We start from the raw sequence: 22,608 nt of genomic DNA, 5'->3' as shown, positions 1-22,608 counted from the left end.
AGGTTCAGAATCACAAACTGGGGGCATGTAAGGATGTATAATTACATAAAGATGAGAAGAGCTGGGAACTGTAACCAGATCTATATCTTGACCAAAATTAGGCTGGGGGTGGGGGGGGGAGTTTAAAAGTACTATGACTATATATGTATACTTCTTTGTTCTATTTTTACTTTATATGTTTAAAATTAAATATGTATATTGAAAAGGAACTATAAATACCGTCAACATAAAATGGAGCTTGCTCAGAAGCTGAAATACGCCAAGCAAACAAGATGAAGAGTGGGAAGAAAAGGAGAGAGGGAAGGGAAGGAGAGCGGGTAGGAGGGGGGAAGAGGAGGAGAGAAAGGAGGAGTGGAAAGGGGAGAGAGGAGTAGGAGAGAGGAAGGGGAAGTAGAGAAGGGAAGGAGGACAGAGAGAAGAAAGGCGGTAGGAAGGGGGATGAGAGAGGGAGAAGAAAGTGAATATATAAATATTTCAGTGTTTCTCAACCTTGGCAACTTGAAGATGTCCGGACTTCAACTCCCAGAATTCCCCAGCCAGCATTTGCTGGCTGGGGAACTCTGGGAGTTGAAGTCTGGACATCTTCAAGTTACCAAGGTTGAGAAACACTGAAATATAGGGTATGGGGAGCAGAAGAGACAATAACTGTTTTTTTTTTCTTTTTCTTGTGGGGAGTTGATGGTAAGACGAATTGATATAAACATTTAATAATACAATACGATGTTGGCTATGTAATAGTATACATACAATTATATGTTATGAAAATGAAAAATAAAAACCTTTATGAAAAAAAAGAAAAGTTGCCAAGGCTGAAAAAGGCTGCCCTCACTGGATTAAAGTCCTTTCAGGATTTCCTCACAACTCCTGTTTCCTGACCTTGCCTACCTCCAAGACCTGACGAGGCTAAGCCCCACAGCCGGGTGGGACAATCCTATGGGATCACAGTGTTTGCTTGGATGTTGACTTGCATGCTTATGCTTGGTTCTACGGGGGGGACACTTGTTTCTGCTGGCTGTTTGGCAATTCTGCAGCCGTTAAGAGCTGGGCACCTGTGGTTCAGGGGAAAAAGAAGACGAAAGACAGACCCAAATGCTACCCTCATCATTTTTTTGCTTCTATTATTTATTTTCCTAACTCAGGGCGGAAGGGCAGGGGCCTGTAAGCACGTTTTGAGGAGGTGGAATGTAGAATTCTGACCTCACCCTTTCCTCTGCCCTAAGTCCCCACGCAGCCCCCTTAATAATTTCCTTTCCAGCAGGCTGGTTTTATTGTTCACCCAAAGAGCTCAGGTGAGAGGTGTTTCCGTTGCAAAAAAAGGAGGATTTCCAGCCTGGGCAACTCCTGCTGTGAGAAAGCGCTTTGCTCAATCAGGGCAAGATCACACGAAGTGTTAATACCATTTTCTAAGGCCTTGGTAAGGCCACATGGGGGACACGGTGGCTCAGTGGCTAGGACGCTGAGCTTGTCAATCAGAAAGGTCGGCATTTCGAATCCCTAGCACCACATAAAGGAGTGAGCTCCCGTGACTTGTCCCAGCTTCTGCCAACCTAGCAGTTGAAAGCACGTAAAAATGCAAGTAGAAAAATAGGAACCACCTTTGGTAGGAAGGTAACCGAGTTCTGTGCACCTTCGGTGTTTAGTCATGCCTGCCACATGACCGACGGAGACGTCTTCGGAAAGCACTGGCTCTTTGGCTTTGAAACGGAGATGAGCAATGCCCCCTAGACTAGCACATGTGTTCAAGGGGAACCTTTACCTTTAACTTTACTAAGACCATACTTGGAATCCTGCATCCAGTTTTGGTTGCCACAATATAAAAAAAGATGCGGAAACTCTAGAAAGAGTGCAGAGAAGAGCAACAAAGATGATTAGGGGGCTGGAGACTAAAACACATAAAGAACGGTTGCAGGAACTGGGCATGGGAAGTCTAGGGAAGAGAAGGACCAGGGGAGACAGGATAGCATCTTCCAATATTTGAGGGGCTGCCATAGAGAGGAGGGGGTCAAACTATTTTCCAAAGCACCCAAAGGCCAGACAAGGAATAATGGATGGAAACTGACCAAGGAGAGATTCAACCTGAAAATAAGGAGGAATTTTCTGACAGTGAGAACGATCAACCAAAGGAACAGAAGTTGCCTTTGGAAGTTTTGGGAGCTTCATCCCTGGAGGCTTTCAAGAAGAGATTGGACTGCCCTCGGTCAGAGATGGTGTAGGGTCTGCTTGGGCAGGGTTTAGACTAGATGACCGCCAAGGTACCTTCCGACTCTGTTATTTTGTTAATACCAAAAGGCTCTAATGCCGGGCATCCTTATTGCGTGTCTTGATTGAGCTAACAGTCTGGAGAATTCTGAATTCCAATATTTTCTGGGAAATTTGCCTATGCAAATGAGGAGGTTTCCAATTAACATATTCATCTCAAGGACCGACTGCCCAAATATTTAGGCAGCAGTGTTTGATGTGATTAAAAATAAAACCTAGCCCATTGTATGCAGTTTGGATTCAAAGCAATTAAAAAGCTTTGATGTGTGGAGACAAAAAAAAGAACTATTTTAGATTTTTTTATACCTCCTTTATTTTAATTTTTTATAAATAACTCGAGGTGGCAAACATACTTAATGCTCCTTCCTGCTCAACCATAACCCTGCAAGGCTACTTGGGCTGAGAGAGCAATGGGCCTAAGGCAACTATAACTCACCGTCGCCTGGTTTCCCGCATGACCACTCGATTAGAGGTGCCACTTTATAGGGAATGCTTTGCTAATATTTTGTGGGAATTTCAGAAAATGCAGGGAGAGGGTGTGTGGGTGTGGGTGTGTGTGCAACTATTTCCAGCTTCACAATGTTTTAATTGAGAAGCAAACATTTTACAACGTTCAAACTGCCAAACTTGTTTCATGTTGAAAACGTTTCACAGCAAATTTGCTGAGCTACATTTCTGGTTATCAGTGCCTGCCATCAGAGCTACTGACTTCTGATTCCATTCCTCATCTGACAACCATCTCTTCTTTCCTTCCTTCCTTCCTCCCCCCCCCTTTCCTTTTTTGCTTTCTCCACTTTCTCCTTCCATCCCTCCCCCTTTCTTCTTTCCTCCTTTCCCTTTCTCCATCCTGCCTTTCCTCCTTCCACATTTTTCTTTCCATCTTTCCTTCCCTTCCTTCCTCCCTCTCTTCTTTTCTTTCTTCCCTTATTCCTTCCCTCCCCATTTCCTTCCTTCCCTTTCTCCTTCTTTGCTTTCTCCTCTTTCTCCTTCCTTCCCTCACACTTTTTTCTTTCCTTCTCTCCCTTTCTCCTTCTTCCCCTTTTCTCCCTCCTTTTTTCCTTTCCTTCCTTCCTCCCTCTTTTCACCTTCTTTCCTTTTTTCCTTTTTCCTTCTCTCCCCTTTCTTGTTTCCTTCCTTCCCATTCTCCTTTCTCCTTCCCTCCACTCTTCCCCCTGCTTTTCTCCTTCCTTCTCTCCCCCTTCCTTCTTTCCTCCTTTCCCTTTCTCCTTCCTTCCTTTCCTTCCTCCTCCTTTTTCTTTTCTTCCTTCCTTTCCTTCCTCTTCCTCTTTTCTTTCTTTTTATCCTTCTTCCTTTCTTTCTTTCCTTCCTTCCTCCCTTCCTTTTCCTTTTGTGATTTCCATCATGCCACCCTGCAAACGATGTAAATGACTCAAAATGACAGCCTTTTTATCACCACAGTAATCTACCCTTCGGTTCAATGGAGGTTAATGGACACACCTTCTCTACAACATGAGATTTCCCCCTATCTTATTCTTTGGCGCCACATCAGTTTCCCTCCTCCAAATCAGCAGGTAGAGCTTGCACAGCAAGGAGCCGTCCCCGTTTCTAGAGTGGCCTTTGGGCATCAGACGTGTGCTGGTGGGTGGGATCCGCTTCTTGACTCTTCCTATAATGGCTCTGCCATCCTCCTCCAGCCCTTTTGCCCGGATCTGCAAGAAAAGCCAACTTCTCTGGCATCTTTTTAAGTCGGGAAGATTTAATAGTCTTAATGCATGGAACAGCTAGGATTTTGATTCGTGGCCTGGAGTTGTTGTGTAGGTGAAACAAGATCGTGGCAGCCCCGGCTGGATTAAGATGCATGGAACACCCCACCCCCACCCCCCGGCAGCTCCAGAAATCACACCCACACTCAGAAACTTAAAAAGCTCCTTTGCCCAAATGCATTATATTCCTCACAATACCAACAAGCCAAGCAGAGAGCGAGCGCACCAGAGGAGGCCAAGAGCAAATTCAATGGCTAAGGAAAAGCACAGTCGGGAGGATCAGAATGCAGCCGGGGGGGGGGGGGGGAGAGATTTTTGTCTGACAACAGCCCCTGCTTCACAGTTACCCTGTGCCAAGGGTGGGTTGCTACTGGCATTACTGCTGGTTGGGTGTGCAAAAATTTTTGCTCCGAGCAAGTGCGCATTTACACCTAAAATGGTCTGCACATGCGCAGAACATTACAAAAGGGGGGGGGAAATTACATTTCCGCAATGGAGACTGTTCTGCACATGCGCCAGAACCAAAAATCAAGATGGCGCCGCCAACAATAGAACCGGTTCGGGTCTTTGGGTGGCCGTGTTACTACCTATTCGGACGAACTGGTCCAAACCAGTACGAACCCCCCTTCCCTGTGCGCAGAAGCACTTCCAGGTTTTACAAGTGACAACTTGAGCCGTCCCCCGTCGTAAGTGCATGCAAGTTGCCCTCTCCCCTCCTTGGAAGAGCTTTATAGCTCCTGGTGCCTTAAGAAAGTTCAAAACATCCTTAAAGATCCATCTCATCATGGGAACCCTTTTTTAAAAAAACTATTACCATCTGGCAGCCAGTACAGGAGAATAAAAACAAGGACAAATAGGCTGAAAAAAATCTTGTATCCCAGGGTAGTAACCATACTGAATTCTACTGTATATAAAGGTAAAGGTTCCCCTCACACATATGTGCTAGTTGTTCCCAACTCTAGGGGGCAGTGCTCATCTCTGTTTCAAAGCCAAAGAGCCAGCGCTGTCCGAAGACTTCTACATGGTCCTTCCTACCAAAGGTGCTTCCTGTTTTTCTACTTGCATTTTTATGTGCTTTCAACAGCTAGGTTGGCAGAAGCTGGGACAAGTAACGGGAGCTCACTCCGTTACATGGCACTAGGGATTCAAACCGCTGAACTGCCGACCTTTCTGATCGACAAGCTCAGTATCTTAGCCACTGAACCACTGTGTCCCATAATGCAATATCAGGGGTTTTCAATTCAATTGTATAGAATGCAAAGGATGTGTGTTTGTGTTTTGTTTTTATAGTTACGATGTACACTGAAGATGGCGTTTAATTTCGTTGTACGAGGCGCAATGACAACCAAGTAAACTACTACTACAAAGGCAACTTCCAGGATACCAAATGATCACACAGGACAATTGCTATAGCCGAGTTTGTTAAGAACAAAAGCAACTTTCGCAAGAAGACTTCTGGAGTGTTTCTGGGGGCTTTGGAGGAAAGCATCACCTTCTCAACCCTGAGCTGATCACACAAGCTGGTGTGAACTCGCCACCTTGGGTGAGAACACAGCTCAGCATCTACTGCATAAAAGGCCCACACACCGCTCACCTCCCAAGGTGGAAAATCCCGATTGGCAACTTCTTTCTAAAATGGGACCAGCTTCCCCGGAGGAAGCGTTGCGAGACTAGTTCACATTACCATAAGCCACAAAGGGTATGTGTCCATCTTGACTCAGAGAATTTGGGGCTCCTAATGCATCTGGGCCAATTGGCACAGAACAGCGCTCGGGCCACCACAGGCGCCCTTGACACAAGTAACGGCAAGCTGGCCACGCCCCGACATCACGCCCCCTCAAAGGTCAAACACAACGCTGATGCGGCCTGCTATGAAATCGGGCTTGACACCTCGATCAGCAAAGCCTTGGAAGAGAGGACTACACGAGAGGATTGAGAAGTTGTTCCTCAGCCCCTCAAGCAGATTTACTTTGGATCTTTGCCTTACCAACAACCAGAAAATGACATTAGTTCCGGGCAGGAGTGTAGGAGGAGGGGGTCTCTGTACGCATCAGATGGGAATGGGGAATAGGGGCCTTTTCAAGGCCCACTTAATACTAATAGCAATAGACTTCTATACCACTTCACAGTGTTTTTACAGCCCTCTTGGAGAGGTTTACAGAGTCAGCTTCTTGCCCCCAACAATCCTCATTTGACCCACCTCGGAAGGATGGAAGGCTGAGTCTACCTTGAGCTGGTCAGGATCGAACTGCTGGCAGTGGGCAGAGTTAACCTGTTAACCTGCATTCTAGTATTGAGGGAGGGAGGGATGGAGGGAGGGAGGGAGGAGGGAAGGAAGGAAGGAAGGAAGGAAGGAAGGAAGGAAGGAAGGAAGGAAGGAAGGAAGGAAGAAAGAAAGGGCAATAGCACTTATATACCACTTTATAGTGCTTTACAGCCCTTTCTAAGCGGTTTACAGAGTCAGCCTCTTATCCCCAACAATCTGGGTCCTCATTTTATTGACCTCGGAAGGATGGAAGTCTGAGTCAACCTTGAGCCGGTGAGACTCAAACTGCCGGCAGCCGGTAACCAGCAGAAGTAGCCTGCAGAACTGCACTCTATCCACTGCGCCACCACACCTCTGTAAAATCCTAACCTGTAGTGAGCAGATGCTGCTTACATCTCTCTTCCTCCGTTGTGCCTACAAAGTCTTCTTCTGAACTGTGTGTCATTTTCTCCATAATGACGGCAGGGAAGGGAGGTGGAAGCCATCGACAGTCTTGCTGTGAGCAACCATCATTCTTCTCTGCAGTCCAGATCCACCAGATTTGTCTTGACCTGGACAGGTCCAACAGCAGGCGGTCAAAACGAGGTAACCTTGGCAACTGCTTGTCTTCTTCGGGTGGATTCTTTTCAGCTGATAGATCTTTGAGACGTGGGAAGGAGCCGGTGGAAAGATGGCAGCCATCACCGGCTGATTCAACCGTTCCGAGGCTCATTGTATCGATTAGGAGAGGACAAGTTTGTGGGAAAGTGATGAACGTCTCCTTGGGTGCAGAAGGTTCTGCTGCACTATTAAAGGAGGCAGCTGGAGTGAAAAGGTCCTCCCTTGATCTGTGTAAGATCTCTGTAATGATAGGCCAGTGTCCAATGTTTCAATGGAGAAAGTGGCCTTGGAAGGCGAGGTGCATGGGGATGAATCTGATTAGGTTGAAGAGCTGTGGTGGTGCAGTGATGAAAATGCGGTACTGCAGGCTACTTCTGCTGCCTGCTGGCTGCCTGTAATTTGGCAGTTGGAATCACGCCAGGCTCCAGGTTGACTCAGCCTTCTGTCCTTCCAAGATGGGTAAAATGAGTTCTGTATATCTAACTGTTTGTTCCTTTTTATATATTATCGGATACGAAAATGCTTCAATTGTTGATATCCAGACTGGAATTTTTAAATAATGTAGACTTTTAACCTTTTCCCAGTTTAACAACAACGCCTCCCTTATATAATGTCTTCTAAAATGAGGACCCAGATTGTTGGGGGCAAGAGGCTGATTCTGTTCTTTATCTGTTCCCTTCATCTGGCAACTCTGTACATGTGCACACTGGGAACAGGCTCCAGCTGTTTTTCTGCCTCACTGATGTCTGACTCTGAAGGCAGCTGATAACTGTCATATGGTCCTGGCCCCCTCTCTGCCTCCGACACAGAGCCCTCATCAGAGACGTCTCCAGACTCCAGAACTGGCCCGTGTTCCTCCCCAACATGCTCACTATCCACATCTGCCGCCAGCTTTACTGGCAGGCCACAACATAGAGGATGTCAAAAGAAAAAAAGACTGGACATCTTTTACCAAGTTTCCAAAGCTATCTGTTCTGACCAAGGCTTCCTGAGAGCATGAAGCAAACTCCTGGTCCCGACAAAAAACCCTTTTATTAATTTACTGTGAATTCTGCTCATTCATGTCCAGCAAAGTCTTTCAAGGGAGGATTTACAGTCATAGACCTTATCTGGCTTGGAGAGCTGCCAGGCCCATATCTGCAGAACTTGACAAGGAGTCTCAGAGAGTCATGAACTAATTAAGCGAACTAATTGTCTTCTGCAAACTCCAATCCCCTTTCCCTCCTCTTTTATTTCCTCAGGGAGGGGCCATACACCGACCACCTGTGGCCTTACTCTCAAGTTGACCCCTGTTCTTTAGCTGCTCCCTTCGTCTGGCAACTCTGCGCATTCGCACACTGGGAACAGGCTCCAGCTGTTCTTCTGCCTCACTGATGTCTGACTCTGAAGGCAGCTGATAACTGGCATATGGCCCTGGCCCCCTCTCTGCCTCCGACACAGAGCCCTCATCAGAGCCTTCTCCAGCCTCCAGGACTGGCCCAGGTTCCTCCCCAACCTCCTCAATGTCCGAATCTGCTGCCAGCGCTGCTGGCCGCTGGCTTCATCGCAGGCCCCTTTTATCATTTTTGTTGCTCTTCTCTGCCCTCTTTCTGGGATTTGTCAGCATCTTTTTTGTATTACGGCTCCTCTGGATATTTCCTTTGATGTTCCTTGAACTCCCTCGCCTTCTAAATCATAAACAACCTTTATTTTTGCAATCTACTTCTGAATTGCTGCCAAGAAACTTTCTAATTCTCTCTCTCTCTCTTTTAATTAGGAGCTGACATGCTCAGTAAAGCAAAATGCTCTGCTCCTAGCAGCATTGTTGTTTTCACCTAAGGTCCCGGAGAGGTCCGCAAACATTACATTTAAAAACAAACAAACAAATAAGAGGAGTTGCAATTCCGTCCCCTTGTTAGGAAAGGTGCCCGCTTGATCCGAACACACACACAAAAAAGAGAGAGAGAGAGAGATAACAAAGCTAATCGGACAGATGGCAGGATGAGTCTAGGGGTGACAGGGAGCCATCAAACAGCTCGCCATCTGGAATGGGGGGCTGAGTCGTTTCCACCCCCACCCCACCCCCGCAGCCATTTTATGAGGTACTGACGCCACGCTTTCAAAATTCCCACCAGCCCCGAAGGCTTTACAGTCTTTGGAAAGGCCAGAGTGGGACCTGCGCCACTTAACTCAAAAGATTAGGCTCCAATAGAGAGTCATAAGTGGGGGGGGGGCTCTTTTTCTTAAGTGGAACTTCAGGAATTTGCTAACGTGTTGAGCATCTTTAAACAGTTTTAAAAGACGACTCGAGAAAAGCTTGTGGAAGTGAAGTTTGCCAATGGCTGCAAAACCACATTGCGAAAGGGGAAATGATGGAGCCGCTGTAGGGTTTGCACTAAAGCATCAAACATCTTTGGGGGAGGGGGAGGTGGCTGCTTTAATGAGAAACGGAGAGAAATACAGATTAACGTAATTGAAAGGGATGTTGGAGGTCATCTAGTCCAACCCCACACTCAAGTAGGAGACCCGACATCATTTCTGACAGATGGCAGTCCAGTCTCTTCTTCTTGAAAGCTTCCAGGGATGAAGGTGCCACAAGTTCTGAAGGCAATTTCTGTTCCATGGGTTGATTGTTCTCACTGTCAGAAAATTTCTCCTTATTTCCAGGTGAATCTCTCCTTGATCAGTTTCCATCCAATAATCCTGGTCTGGCCTTCGGGTGCTTTGGAAGATAGTTTGACCCCCTCCTCTCTGTGTCAGCCCCTCAAATATTGGAAGGCTGCTCCCATGTCTCCCCTGGTCCTTCTCTTCACTAGACTAGCCAGGCCCAGGTCCTGCCCATGTTCTTCGTTCATAATTTGATAAGATCTCAAGATTTTTTTAAAAAAAAACTTGTTCATTTTGGAAGTGTGGACAGCTTTATTGCTTACTCTTCTTCCAGAAATATATGCAGCTATTGTTGAAAACTGAAAGCTGAAGAGAAGCAGTAGCTCCCACCAAGTTCTCCTAATGGCCCCATCTCCACCTTTACGTCCAGCCATATTTAAGCATACTGTAAACCAAGGATGAAGAAGAAACCAGAGAGGGGAAACTGTGATAGAGGCCTCCTCAACCTCCGACCACAATGGAGCCCAAAATTGATGTCGCTAAGTGAGACATCCATTGAGTTTCACCCCGCTTTACAACTTTTCTCACATTTGTTAAGGGAATCCCTGCAGCTCTTTAAATTAGTAACACCGTTGTTAAGTGAATCTGGCTTCCCCCTCCCTTGACTTTACTTGTCGGGAGGTCACAAAAGGGGATCCCATGACCCCGGGATGCTGCAATCGTCATAAATACGAGTCAGTGGCCAAGAGGATGCTGCAACGGTTGATGATCCTATATCACTTTTTTCAGATTTGTCGTGACTTTGGTTGCTAAATGGACGGTTGTGTTGAGGATTAGCCGTATTGGTCTTCTCCATTGGGCTAAACCAGGATCAAATGCCTCATTTCCTCACAGCTGGTCCTAGGACTAAAGTCCTAGTCAGGGGTGGGATTGAAACATTTTAGCAACCAGATCTCTGCTTGGTTGCCAGGTGGCCGTGGCCATGGGGGCATGGGCTCCTCAGCCTCCTCACGGGGGTGGGGAGGCATCTTTTGAGCCTCCAGGAGGACAAAAACAGCCTCCCTCGGGCTCTGGAAGCCCTCCAGAAGTCGGAAACAGGCGCATTTCTGGACTTCCGGAAGGCTCATTTTTCAACCTCCCATAGCGTCTGCATGGGCCCTGTACTTACCTGGCATGATGAATGGGCCATGTGGAAAGTTTGGGGAGGGGAGGGGTGGGTGTGGCCAGCCGGTCCTCGCAACAACCAGTTTTTGGCTGTGTGAGGTGCGATCATCAGAACTTTCTCTTTTTTTACTTTTTTTAGTATTTTTTACTACCAGTTCTGTGAACCAGTAGCAATTTTTACTACCGTTTCGGATGAACTGGCCCGAACTGGTAGCATTTCACCCCTGATCCGGTTTGCCTTGTACGTACTCGCCTATGGTTTGAGACCAAGAATGGCCTCTTTCTATTTATTCAGGAGTTAAACACATACCCCCCTCTATTCCATCGTTGCACATTAGCCCTCCTTCCTCTGATTTGTTTCTCTCCACCACAACTCTGTCAGGTGTGCTGGTCTGAGAAAGACCAATCTCACCTAATCAGATTGTAGAACTAAGTGCCTTTGATGGTGGCAAAGCCAGGATCAGTGTCACAGCCTTAACCAATAAAGGCCTTTCTGCTCCAGACTAGAGAATTCAAAGAAGCAGCTTTTGCTGGCTTGTTCCTAATCTATGGGTGCCGTGAGAGGTTCTCCTCAGATGCTCATAATCCGCTGAGGTGTGGCAGATGGGTCCTCAGGAATCTGATCTCCCCAATGAGATCGCGCAACACCCCCCCCCCCAACTTCTTCCCTAATTCTGGAGCATTATTTCCCCACGAGCCTACTTTATGGTGTCGAATGCTTTTTTCCCCCCATCCCCACAGCTGTTCTCCCCGTTTTTTGCCCTGACGGTTTGCTTTTTAAGTCGATTCATCTTCCATATTTTTAGCTGTCTTTGGGGCTGCTTATTTTAACCTCTGCTGCTTTTAATTTGCTGCTCTTTCTACAATTTGGCTTTAATTGCTTTGTTGTGTTTTCGATTTGATTTACGTAACTTTCGAAGTTCGCTGGGGTTTTTTGATGGCACCTTGCCCTGGGAACAATTAGCTCCAGGCCGACTGTTATAAATCTTCAGCATACATAAGTCAAGCTATGACACTTGGGATGGGGGCTGAGGTTTGGGGCTGCTCAGAATCACAGCCACCGAAGGGATCCAGTTTCTTGGGAAAGAAATTAAAAGAGACAAGAAGGGTTCACGGCCGCGTCCCTCAACTACGGAGTGAGCTCATTCTCTTTTAAAACGAAAATGACAGATGCACCAACCGCCAAAGTAAACCCCGGCAAAACCGTCATTCTCAAGCATTTGACGCCAACTGTTTTTTTTAATCAATTGGCAAAATCGTTTTTGATTCATTGTTCACCCACTGCATGAATTGAGCCTACATTTGCTACCTTAATCAGTCACACTGAAGGGATGTTTTAAAGGTATAATTTTCTCTCAGCATTTGGGTGATGATGACATGGGGAGGGGGGGCTGGGAATGAGCTCATTTCTGTGTCACATTTGCAAAATGTTTTTACCACCCTCCTGGAGTTCCTTTCTGAATAGAAACAATTGATCAAACCATTTTGGAAAAACAGATATTCTCCCACCTCTTCTTTTTAAAGTTTTGCAAAAATTTCAAGCCGTCCCGTGCCAAAAAACCTGCAAAAGCTGTTTTCAATTCCTCCGAGCGGTAACAGTGTTCAACCGCCAATTTTGGCTTTGCTTAACTTTAACCCAGAAGGAGAAATTGGTATAGTGAGGTGTTGTTGTTTTGCAACAAGAAACAATACAATGGCAGAGTTGGACGGGACCTTGGAGGTCTTCTAGTCCAGCCCCTTGCCTAGGCAGGAAACCCTATACCATTTCAGACAAATGGCTATCTAATTTCTTCTTAAAAACTTCCAGTGTTGGGGCATTCACAACTTCTGGAGATAAATTGTTCCACGGATTAATTGTTCTGTCAGGAAATTTCTCCTCAGTTCTAAGTTGCTTCTCTCCTTGATTAGTTTCCATCCATTGCTTATTGTTCTACCCTCAGGTGCCTTGGAGAATAGGTTGACTCCCTCTTCTTTGGGGCAGCCCCTGAGATATTGGAAGACTGCTATTATGTCTCCCCTAGTCCTTTTTTTCATTAAACTAGACATACCCAGTTCCTGCAACCGTTCTTCATATGTTTTAGTCTCCAGTCCCCTAATCCTCTTTGTTGCTCTTCTCTGCGCTCTTTCTAGAGTCTCCACATCTTTCTTACATTGTGGCGACACTTTCTCCCTTTGAAAAAATTCCCACCTGAGATTTTAGAGAGAGCTTTGTTTTTCAGAATTCTGTCCGTTACACAGGAAACAGAAAAAGATGGAGGGGAGGGGATTAGTTGTGGCCAAGGGAAAGGACAAGGCCCACAAAATTGTGATGGGAGACAAAAAAACTCCAGGCAGGCTGGTGATTGTACAATCAATGTCTCGCCCCTTTTTTATGCATGTAGTCCTCGACTTACCACCACTATTGAGTCCAACATTTCTGGTTGCTAAGTCAGACAATTGTTCAGGGAGTTTTGCTCCATTTTACGACATTCCGCGCCACGGTGGTTCAGCGAATCACTGCCGTGCTTAAATTAGTCACATGGTTGTTAAGTGAATCCAGCTTCCCCATTGACTCTGCTTTGTGAGACGGTCGCAAAAGGGAATCATGTGATCACTTGGGACATGGTGACCGTCGTAAATGTGAGTCAATTGTCGAGCAGCTGAATTTTGATCACATGACCGCAGAGATGCCACAAAGGTCGTACGTATGAAAAACGAGGGTAAGCCCTCTTTTTCACCCAGTGCCGTGGAAAAAGCAGGTGGAAGGGATGTTAAATCAAGCAACCCAAATTGTATATTATAATTTTATAAATGGAATGACAAATATATAAGAATCACAAATGTAAAGAAGGAAAACAACTCTGTGAATGTATACCTATGTATGTAAGAGAAAAAAATAAGAAACTTATTTTAAAAATTATTAAGACACACCTTTTCCCCCCCGAAAAGAAGGTGAAAATCTGGGTGCGTCTTATACACAGAATACAGCATTTTTTTTGCCCCCTGAAACCCCGCCCATTTGGCAAAAATGGCCATGCACAACCTTTAGGAGGCTTCCAGAGTGCTCCTGGGGGGATGGGGAGGGCAGAAATGAGCAAAAAAGGGGCTGTACAGGAGCACTTTGGAAGCTTCCTAAAGACTACGCATGCCCTTCTTTTAACAAAAAACGGGCCATTTTTTGCTTAATTTTGCTGCCTCCCAGCCCCCAGGAGCACTCTACAAGCCTCCTAAAGGCTATGCATGGCCTTTTTTTAAAAAAAAAACAGGCCCATTTTCACGAAAAATAGGCCGTTTTGGGGAGGTCTGCAGAGTGCAAACACATTTTTTTTAAAAAAAAATTGCCTCTTCAAAATCTTGGTGTGTCTTATACTCCGAAAAATAAGGTACTTCCTAATGGTTTACCAGTCCCTTGGGGGAGAGGAGGAGGAGGAGGAGGGGGGGGAGCATTTATTAATCACTTTTCAATCTCTTTCCACTGTGACCATACCATCTTTGGCTCAGGGTGCTTGTTAACCTGGCCAAGGCACACAGATGTAGGTTTGTTCTGTAAACCAGCAAAGGAGAACATTTCTTCTCGTAAGGTCCTGCCTCCGCACCGGGACACAGATCATTATCCTTCTCTCAAGCCGAGGTGCCTTCTGCACCACAAAGGCATCTGTTCCACAAGGCTGACCGCTCGGCCAATTAGCCAAAGATGCCTCCTAAACCCAGTGATTACCATTTCAGCTGATTAATTGGGCTAATTGATTAGCGCTAGAGGCGGGCTAGACAGTCTTAAGCCCCTGTGCCAGAACCCGGAGCCAAAGGGGTGGCATTCTCCGTTGAGCACCTGCCTGCCCTTCTCACCTGAGTTCTTGACCACTGGGGCCATCTAGTGGTCGGTGCTTGGTTTGCAAGCCGGCAACCTGCTTACCTGGAAAAGCCAGCGTAGGACAGGGAGGGGGCACTTGGCAATTCCGTGATAGATGAACCCAAGGCTGCCACTGTGGAGGATGGCCAGCTGCTGAGAGGCGCTGGAGCTGGATCTGGAGAGAGAAAGGCAAAGAATTCTGCATCACTTTTGGTCACCAGACTATCAAAAAGACACTGAGATTCTAGAAAGAGTATGGAGAAGAGCAACCAGGATGATGAGGGGACTGGAGGCTAAAACGGTTGCAGGAACTGGGCATGGCTAGTCTAGTGAAGAGAAGGACCAGGGGAGACAGGATAGCAGTCTTCCAATATTTGAGGGGCAGCCACAGAGAGGAGAAAGGGATCAAGCTATTTGCCAAAGCACCTGAAGGCCAGACAAGGAAGAATGGATGGAAACTGACCAAGGAGAGATTCAGCCTAGAAACAAGGAGCAATTTTCTGACAGGGAGAACAATCAACCAAGGGAACAGAAGTTGCCTTCGGAAGTTTTGGGAGCTTCATCCCTGGAGGCTTTCAAGAAGAAACTGGACTGCCATCTGTCAGAAATGGTGTGGGGTCTTCTGCTTGGGTGGGAGCTTGGACTAGGTGACGTCCAACTTCCAACCCTGCTTATCTGCTTATCACATGTCATAAGCTGGCTGAGAAGCTTGCAAATGCTGATTGCATAACGCCAAGACATTGGAACCGTTGTAAATACAGTACATGCTGTTGGCCAAGCATCCAAATTTTGCTCGTATGACCATGGGGATGCAAGTTGTAAGCGCAAGGATCGGTTGTAAGACACTATTTTTAGTGCCATTGTAACTTTAAAAGGTCACTAAATGAATGGTTGTAAATAAGTCAAATTGTTCTTCAAAGGCCCAGAGGGCAGGGCAAGAAACCAAGGTTGAAAACCAATCAAGGAGAGAAGCAATCTGGAATTAAGAAGAAATTTCCTAACAGGGAAGACAATTAACCAGTGGAACAGCTTGCCACCAGAAATTGTGGGCCCTCCATCACTGGAGGTTTGGAAGAAGAGACCGGACAGTCCCTTGTCTGAAATGGTATAGGGTCTCCTGCTTGAGCAGGGGTTGCACTAGAAGACCTCCGTGGTCCCTTCCAACTATTCTATTTCTATTCTACTCTACTCTATCCCTTATTCTGTTCTGCTCTGCTCTGCTCTGCTCTGTTCTATCCTTATCCTATCCCATCCAATCCCACCCCATTCTTCTATTCCATCATTCTTAATTCCATTCCAATCCACCTGTAAGGTATGTTTGGATTTCTCTTAACATGGCAGCTGAAACCATCCATCTTCCGCTTAGTAAACATGCCAACAAACCAATTCCAGCTTAGCCTAATGCATGAACCATTCATAATGTGGCACGTTTGGTCCTAGAACTGTGCAAACCCAACCAGTTATGTCTTGGTCAGAAAACTAGCATGAAACAAACCATGCCTGTGCCCCAGAGTCAGAGGTGAGAGAGGGGTTACACCTTTCAGTCTGATTTGGAGGAAGGTGAACCTTGACGAATGTCTACAAGGCTAAACAACCACCACCAAAATATCCTGGCAAATTCAGATGCTTGAACCAGTTACCAGAACACATTTTCAGGTTTCACGTACTCATGATTGACCAAAAAGGCAAAGTTAAGACATTAACCGCAATCAAGGGCCAGGTATTCACCTGATCTCTTCGAAGTGTTGCGAGGCCAACCTTAAGAATGAGCCAAGATCAACATCAGCAGCAGAGGTGGGTTGCTGCCGGTTCGGCCCGGTTCAGCCAAACCAGTAATGCCCCAGAGCAGCTGAGAGTGAACCGGAACGGGGGCTCTTTTGGCCCACCCATCTGCCCGCGCTCTATGCCTATTTTTATGGGAAAAGGCAAATTGTGCACGCACGAATAGCGTGCGGCGCCTGCGCAAGCCCCGACAATCAGCTGGTTGTTGCAGGGGCAGAGGATTGCACACGTGCGTGCAGCACAGTCAGACATGCACACGAACGAAACACACACATGCACGATCAGAGAACCGATAGTGAAGATAAGTGCAACCCACCACTGATCAGCAGCCAATACAAGCAAGGATCTGAATCCAGATCAGGGGAAAACTCAGAAGGCCTTTTCAAATGGTGGCACCAGGCATGGAGAGACTGCTTAAAATAGGCAGGAAGTTTGTCCCTGCGTCTCTAGGAGATCAAACGGAGGACCAAAACTTAGTGTCAACCCTGAAGCTGACCTGATTGCAGCCATTTTGAGGCATCAGGGTTGCCGCACGGGAGCTGAGGGATAGGAGGGGGAAATAGAGATAGCTGGGGGTTTGTAGCCAAAACAAAATACTTTTTCCTGGGAACCAAGCAATGTTCCCTCTAAGCTGCGTGGCCGCGCACGTGGCAACAAAACACCGCGCAGCAGTTTCCAACTGCCGCACAGTGGTTTTTGTGAGACGCCTTCCACCATAATAGGAGAGGAGAGCCAGGCTGGAGACACCAATCAGTTCTAGGTCCACAAGGCAGAAAGTAAGTAGCTCAGAGAAGGGGTGTGGGGGTTGGGAGAAGGCATGGGACAGGTTCCCAGCAGCGGCTGCTCAGATTTGCCAGAGAGGGAGGGAGGAGGGAGAGAGAGTATCCCTCTTCCTTCAGCCCAACACTCTCGCTTGCATCCCGGCCAGATGAGAGGGACTGCAGAGGGGGTCTCTCTCTCTCTCTCTCTCTCTCTCTCTCTCTCTCTCTCTTCTCTCTCTCTCTCTCTCTCTCTCTCTCTCCTCTCTCTCTCTCTCTCTCTCTCTCTCCTTCCTTCCTTCCTTCCTTCCTTCCTTCCTTCTTCCTTCCTTCCTTCCTTCCTTCTCCCTCCTCCTCCCCTCTACTCCTCTCCTTTCCCCTTCTCTCCCCTCCCCTTCTCTCCCCTCCCTCCTCTCCTCTCCCCTCCCCTCTACTCCTCTCCCCTCCCCTCTACTCCCTCCTCTCCCCTCCCCTCTACTCCTCTCCCCTTCTCTCCCCTCCCTCCTCTCCTCTCCTCTCCTCTCCCATCCCCTCCCCTCTACTCCCTCCCCTCTACTCCTCTCCCTTCTCTCCCTCCCTGATCTTCCTCCCCTCCTTCCTCCCCTTATATATAATCTACTTGCTGCAGAGTTTTTCTTTGCTGTGGGTATGTTACTTGGACCCCTGACATTTAGTCCTTGGAGCTCGGAGAAGAAAATGCTCTGATCGAGATTTCTAACCCAGTGGGGCGTCATCACTTTTAGTGACAAAGCGTGCCCTTGTTCTCTGAGGGCACGGAGAGGGGGCACATTCCAAGGGAGAAACGCGAGGGCAAAAGCCAGATTTGAGTTCACGCCAGTAAGAGAAACGTGGGGAATATGATTCCTTGCGAATGTAATCGGTCCCCCTCTTGCCACTATGTGAATTGAAATTTGGTGACAACCTGGAGGAGGGGAGGGGAGAAGTGTTTCTAAGACTCTCTTTCAAGTTTTGCTGGGGTGGGTGAATTCACAAGCCCACCCTGAGGTCGAAGTTTACACACTCCCACTACAAGAGAATGCAATCCATCTGAATGCACAATGGAAAAAACAATTTGCAAAGCTAAGGAGTCAACGTGAAATATGTACAACCGGCAGGCGAAATCCTGAACAGATTCTTTAGCTTTCATGGAATGGAATTCTGGGCGTTGAAGTCCACAAGTCTTAACGTTGCCAAGGTTGGAGACCCCTGCTTTAGAGCAGGGCTCAACAACCTTTCAGACCACTAAATTCATAATTTTAGATCCTGCGAACCACTAATATGATCTGTCTAATAATTGGCTGGGTGGGCGTGGCTAGGCAGTCATGTGACTGGGTGGTCATGGTCACACACATCGAGGGGCGCCTTGCCAGACTCTACTCACCACTCCACTCCACTCCTTTCCATAGAGCCCCAACAGGAAGCAGTTGCTGAAGCTAAACAGCCACCATGAGAAAGAGTTGGCAAAACACCTCAGTTCAAATTGGATCTGACCAAGAAGGAGGCTCAGCAGAAGCACCTCACTGAGGACTAGGAGCATAGGCTTTCCAAGCAAAGACCTGCAGGAGTGCAAGGCCAGGTGTTGGCGCCTGGAGGCTCAGCAGGCTGAGATGGTCAACCAATTCCAGGCCATGATGCAGTCCCACTGGAACGAACCCCTCCGGCTCTTTGCCACCAGCGGCGTTTCCCTCCAGCCTTTTGCCCAAAGCCCCCCACCAGGAAGCCAAAGCAGACCCCCAAGTCAGAATTTCTGCCCCCCTCCAACCCTCACAAAAAGACCCCGAAGGGGGAGACTCTCTGCGGCAACACAAGCGTTCATTGCACGTATCCATCCCAGGGGCCGTAGTTTGAGGAGCTCTGATTTAGTGCAATATAAAAAATGCAAATAATTTTTCTGCGAACCACCAAAATTTTCTTGCGGACCACCAGTGGTCCACAGACGACAGCTGCTTTAGAGCACCCAATCTGCTGGTTTATCAATTGTGCAGAGGTCAATTCCTACCCCCCTGCTAATGGGAATGCAGAGAGACAAATCAGTCCCTCCATACAGAAGCCTCTTGATGCCCAGTTGGGGGCTTTTCAACAGCTGAATGTCTTCTCCAAAGGAGCTGCTTCTTCTGCTGTCTGCCTTGCCCTCTTACATTTTCATCTCCGCGCCAGCTCAGTTGCAGCCCTCGGGCAAACCGGGGTACGAAGCGGAGATTGGTCAAGGATCACTTGGAACCAAAGGACTTTTTGTTCGATAACCGAGGTCATCTAAATTTAGGCAGGCTCAGGACGATGTCTCCGCTTAACTATTTTGATCAGTTGGATTGAGACCTCCAGCTGCCAGAGGCCAATTCAGTTCCAGAAGAGCCCAAAATGGAAATATTGGACCCAGGGCAGGGGAAAAGAGAAAGGCGGCAGAGGACAGAACTTAAATGGATAACTCTAAGGGTCTCCCCCAAAGACTCTCTTTGAGCCGGCTTCTTCCTGGAATTATACAAGGGATAGATTCAGAAGCACAGCCTTTTAACTCTAGCTTTTGTCCTGTCCTTCTCGGTGGTGTTTGCCCTGCCTAATCAGTTAATTGCTGGAGAAGACTCCTGCGAGTCCCTTGGCCAGCTAGGGAATTCTAGGAGTTGAATTCTACAACACTTGACTTTGCTAAGTTTGGAGACTTCTAATTTGGAGACGTCTATTGGACCATAAGATCCAATATATCTGGAGAGGAAGGGAGAGGAAGGGAGAGGAGGGACGGGAGAGGAGAGTTGAATTCCACACTTGACCTTGCTAAGTTTGGAGACGTCTAATATATTGGACCATAAGATCCAATATATCTGGAGAGGAATAGCGGGGAGGGGAGAGGAGTAGAGGGGAGGGGAAAGAAGAGGAGTAGAGGGGAGGGGAGAGGAGAGGGAGAGGAGAGGAGAAGAGGGGAGGGGAGAGGAGGGGAAGGGAGAGGAGTAGAGGGGAGGAGAGAGGAGAGGAGGGGAGAGGAGGGGTGGAGAGGAGAAGAGGGGAGGGGAAGGAGGGGAGGAGGGGAAGGGAGAGGAGGAGAGGGGAGAGGAGGGGAGGAAGAGAAGGGAGGGGAGAGAAGGGGAGAGGAGTAGAGGGGAGGGGGATGGGGAGAGGAGAGAAGTAGAGGGGAGGGGAGGGAAGGAGGGGAGGAGGGGAAGGGAGAGAAGGGGAGAGGAGTAGAGGGGAGAGGAGTAGAGGGGAGGGGATGGGAGAGGAGAGAAGTAGAGGGGAGGGGAAGGAGGGGAGGAGGGGAAGGGAGAGAAGGGGAGAGGAGTAGAGGGGAAGGGGATTAGAGGGGAGGGGAGAGGAGTAGAGGGGAGAGGAGAGGAGAGGAGAGGGAGGGGAGTAGAGAGGAGGAGAAAGGAGAGGAGAGGAGGGGTGGAGAGAAGAGGGGAGGGGAGGGGAAGGAGGGGAGGAGGGGAAGGGAGAGGGGAGAGGAGGGGAGGAAGATCAGGGAGGGGAGAGAAGGGGAGAGGAGTAGAGGGGAGGGGAGTAGAGGGGAGGGGATGGGAGAGGAGAGGAGAGGAGGGAGGGGAGAGAAGGGGAGAGGAGTAGAGGGGAGGGGAGAGGAGGGAGTAGAGGGGAGGGGAGAGGAGTAGAGGGGAGGGGAGAGGAGAGGAGGGAGGGGAGAGAAGGGGAGGGGAGAGAAGGGGAAAGGAGAGGAGTAGAGGGGAGGAGGATGGAGAAGGAAGGAAGGAAGAAGGAAGAAAGGAAGGAAGGAGAATAGCAGAATAACAAAGTTGGAAGGGGCCTTGGAGGTCTTCTAGTCCAGCCCTCTGCTCAAGCAGGAGACCCTGTACTGTTTCAGACAAATGGTTTTCCAATCTCTTCTTAAAGACTTCTAGGGTTGGAGCTCCCACAACCTCTGTAGGCAAGTCCTTCCACTGATTCATTGTTCTCACTTTCAGGAAGTTTCTCCTTGATTTCAAGAAAATCCTTAGTTCCAAAGAAATCCTCCAAAATGCAGACCTTGCTCCGTCTCATGTGTCAGCTCTCCCAACATCCAAAGGATGAGTGGTTTCAAGAACACACACAGATGTGCCAGCTGCAAACCTCTCTTGAAATGAGAGTTGCAGCCTTTCTGAACAAGAGTCCTTTGGTATCTCTACAAATTTATCATTCATGCAACTGTAGGAAGTTAGCACCCACCCTCCCTCTTTTAGAAAAAGTGAAATATTTTAGGAAATATTAAAGAGGCGGAATATTATATTTCCCTGGATGAGAAAAGGAGAAATATGTTTTTAAAGACAAAGTAGCTCCCTGCAGCTTCCTGCCCCCCCCTCCCACTTTTGTCAATGGGCCAGTAAGGCCTTTGCCAATCTATTCTACATTACAAAAGTAGAATTAGCCCTCTACCCATCTCACCATGCGGCATCTGGGAAGATTACAACAGTGATGGCTAACCTTGCATGTGCGAGCGACCCACGCGGGGAGGTGATTCACCCTTCCCCAGGCTCCAGATGCTTTCCTGAAGCCTGGGGAGGGAAAAAACGGCTTCCACCAGCAATCCGAAAGACTGAGGGCTGCCAAGGGCTGCCGTGCCAGCCATAGCTTCACCATCACAGGCCTACAATGTTAGCTAGGACATTTCTTCCAACACAACCATGGAGGCATTTTATGTGGAAAGAGGAGTGGATGCAGAAACAGATGTAAGAGTCCGGGGTTCACATAAAGGAAAGCTTGTGTTCTCTTGGCTGACGTGCCAGTTCCTTGTTTCAGAGGTTTGAGAGGGGAAAAAACAGAAGAAACTCCTGTTGTGCACCCTGAATTCCTGAACTACATTTCTGCCCTGTGTTTCCCCCCCACCCCCACTAAGGCCATTAAAAAAGGGGACACAGTGGCTCAGTGGCTAAGACGCTGAACTTCTCCATCAGAAAGGTCGAGAGCTCAGCGGTTCGAATCCCTAGCGCCGCATAACGGAGTGAGCTCCCATTACTTGTCCCAGCTTCTGCCAACCTAGCAGTTTGAAAGCACGTAAAAAATGCAAGTAGAAAAATAGGAACCACCTTTGGTGAGAAGGGAAAAGCGTTCCCTGCGCCTTCAGCGTTGAGTCATGGTGGCCACATGACCACGGAGACATCTTCGGACAGCACTGGCTCTTCGGTTTAGAAACACAAATGAGCATTGCCCCCTAGAGTCGGGAACAACTAGCACATAGGTGCAAGGGGAACCTTTAGCCTTTGCCTAAGGCCATAAAAACTTGGTTTTCGTTGACCAGCCCAGGGTGTGCGTTTGAGGATACATCTTGGTTTTGTTGACGGTTTTAGTTTCATCTTGGCTCTTGTGTTGGCATTTATTGCTTTGTGGTGCTGTTTTAATCTTGTTTCTATTTCCTGTGCGCTGCCCAGAATCGCGTGTTTGAAATGGGCAGCCGTACAAATTGAAAAAAAATGAAAGTTTTTTAAAAAAGTGATTCTCCTGAGCAACCTCAGATGGTTATGAGTCAACTCCAAAAGCATCCCCATAAACTACCCAGTTACGCTGAATAACTGAACTTTGGCTTCCTTCACCAGTCAAATCAAATCTAACATATTTTCCATTTTTCTCAAACCAGAAGATCTAAGAAATATATACATTTCGTATTCAATTACTGCAAATGAAGAATGAAATGAGCTCTTGCTTTTAAAAAAGAAAAGCCATCTC

At 47.7% G+C, this 22,608-nt stretch overlaps 1 protein-coding gene across 1 annotated transcript in view; it reads right to left on the bottom strand.

Annotated features, from left to right (window-relative positions):
• Nucleotides 1–22,608, bottom strand: part of FAM178B (family with sequence similarity 178 member B) — a 291,511-nt gene that overhangs the window by 232,857 nt on the left and 36,046 nt on the right. Inside the window, exon 8 of the mRNA XM_087703499.1 lies at nucleotides 14,492–14,603. Within this exon, the coding sequence (XP_087559625.1) occupies nucleotides 14,492–14,603 (112 nt within the window). The remainder of the gene's footprint in view (nucleotides 1–14,491; nucleotides 14,604–22,608) is intronic.

This window comes from Thamnophis sirtalis, unplaced genomic scaffold (assembly GCF_051295495.1).
Source record: "Thamnophis sirtalis isolate CommonGarterSnake01/CBP01778 unplaced genomic scaffold, rThaSir2_p1.2 scaffold_2, whole genome shotgun sequence".
Lineage (NCBI taxonomy): Eukaryota > Metazoa > Chordata > Lepidosauria > Squamata > Natricidae > Thamnophis > Thamnophis sirtalis.
This window is presented reverse-complemented; position numbering and strand designations above follow the sequence as displayed.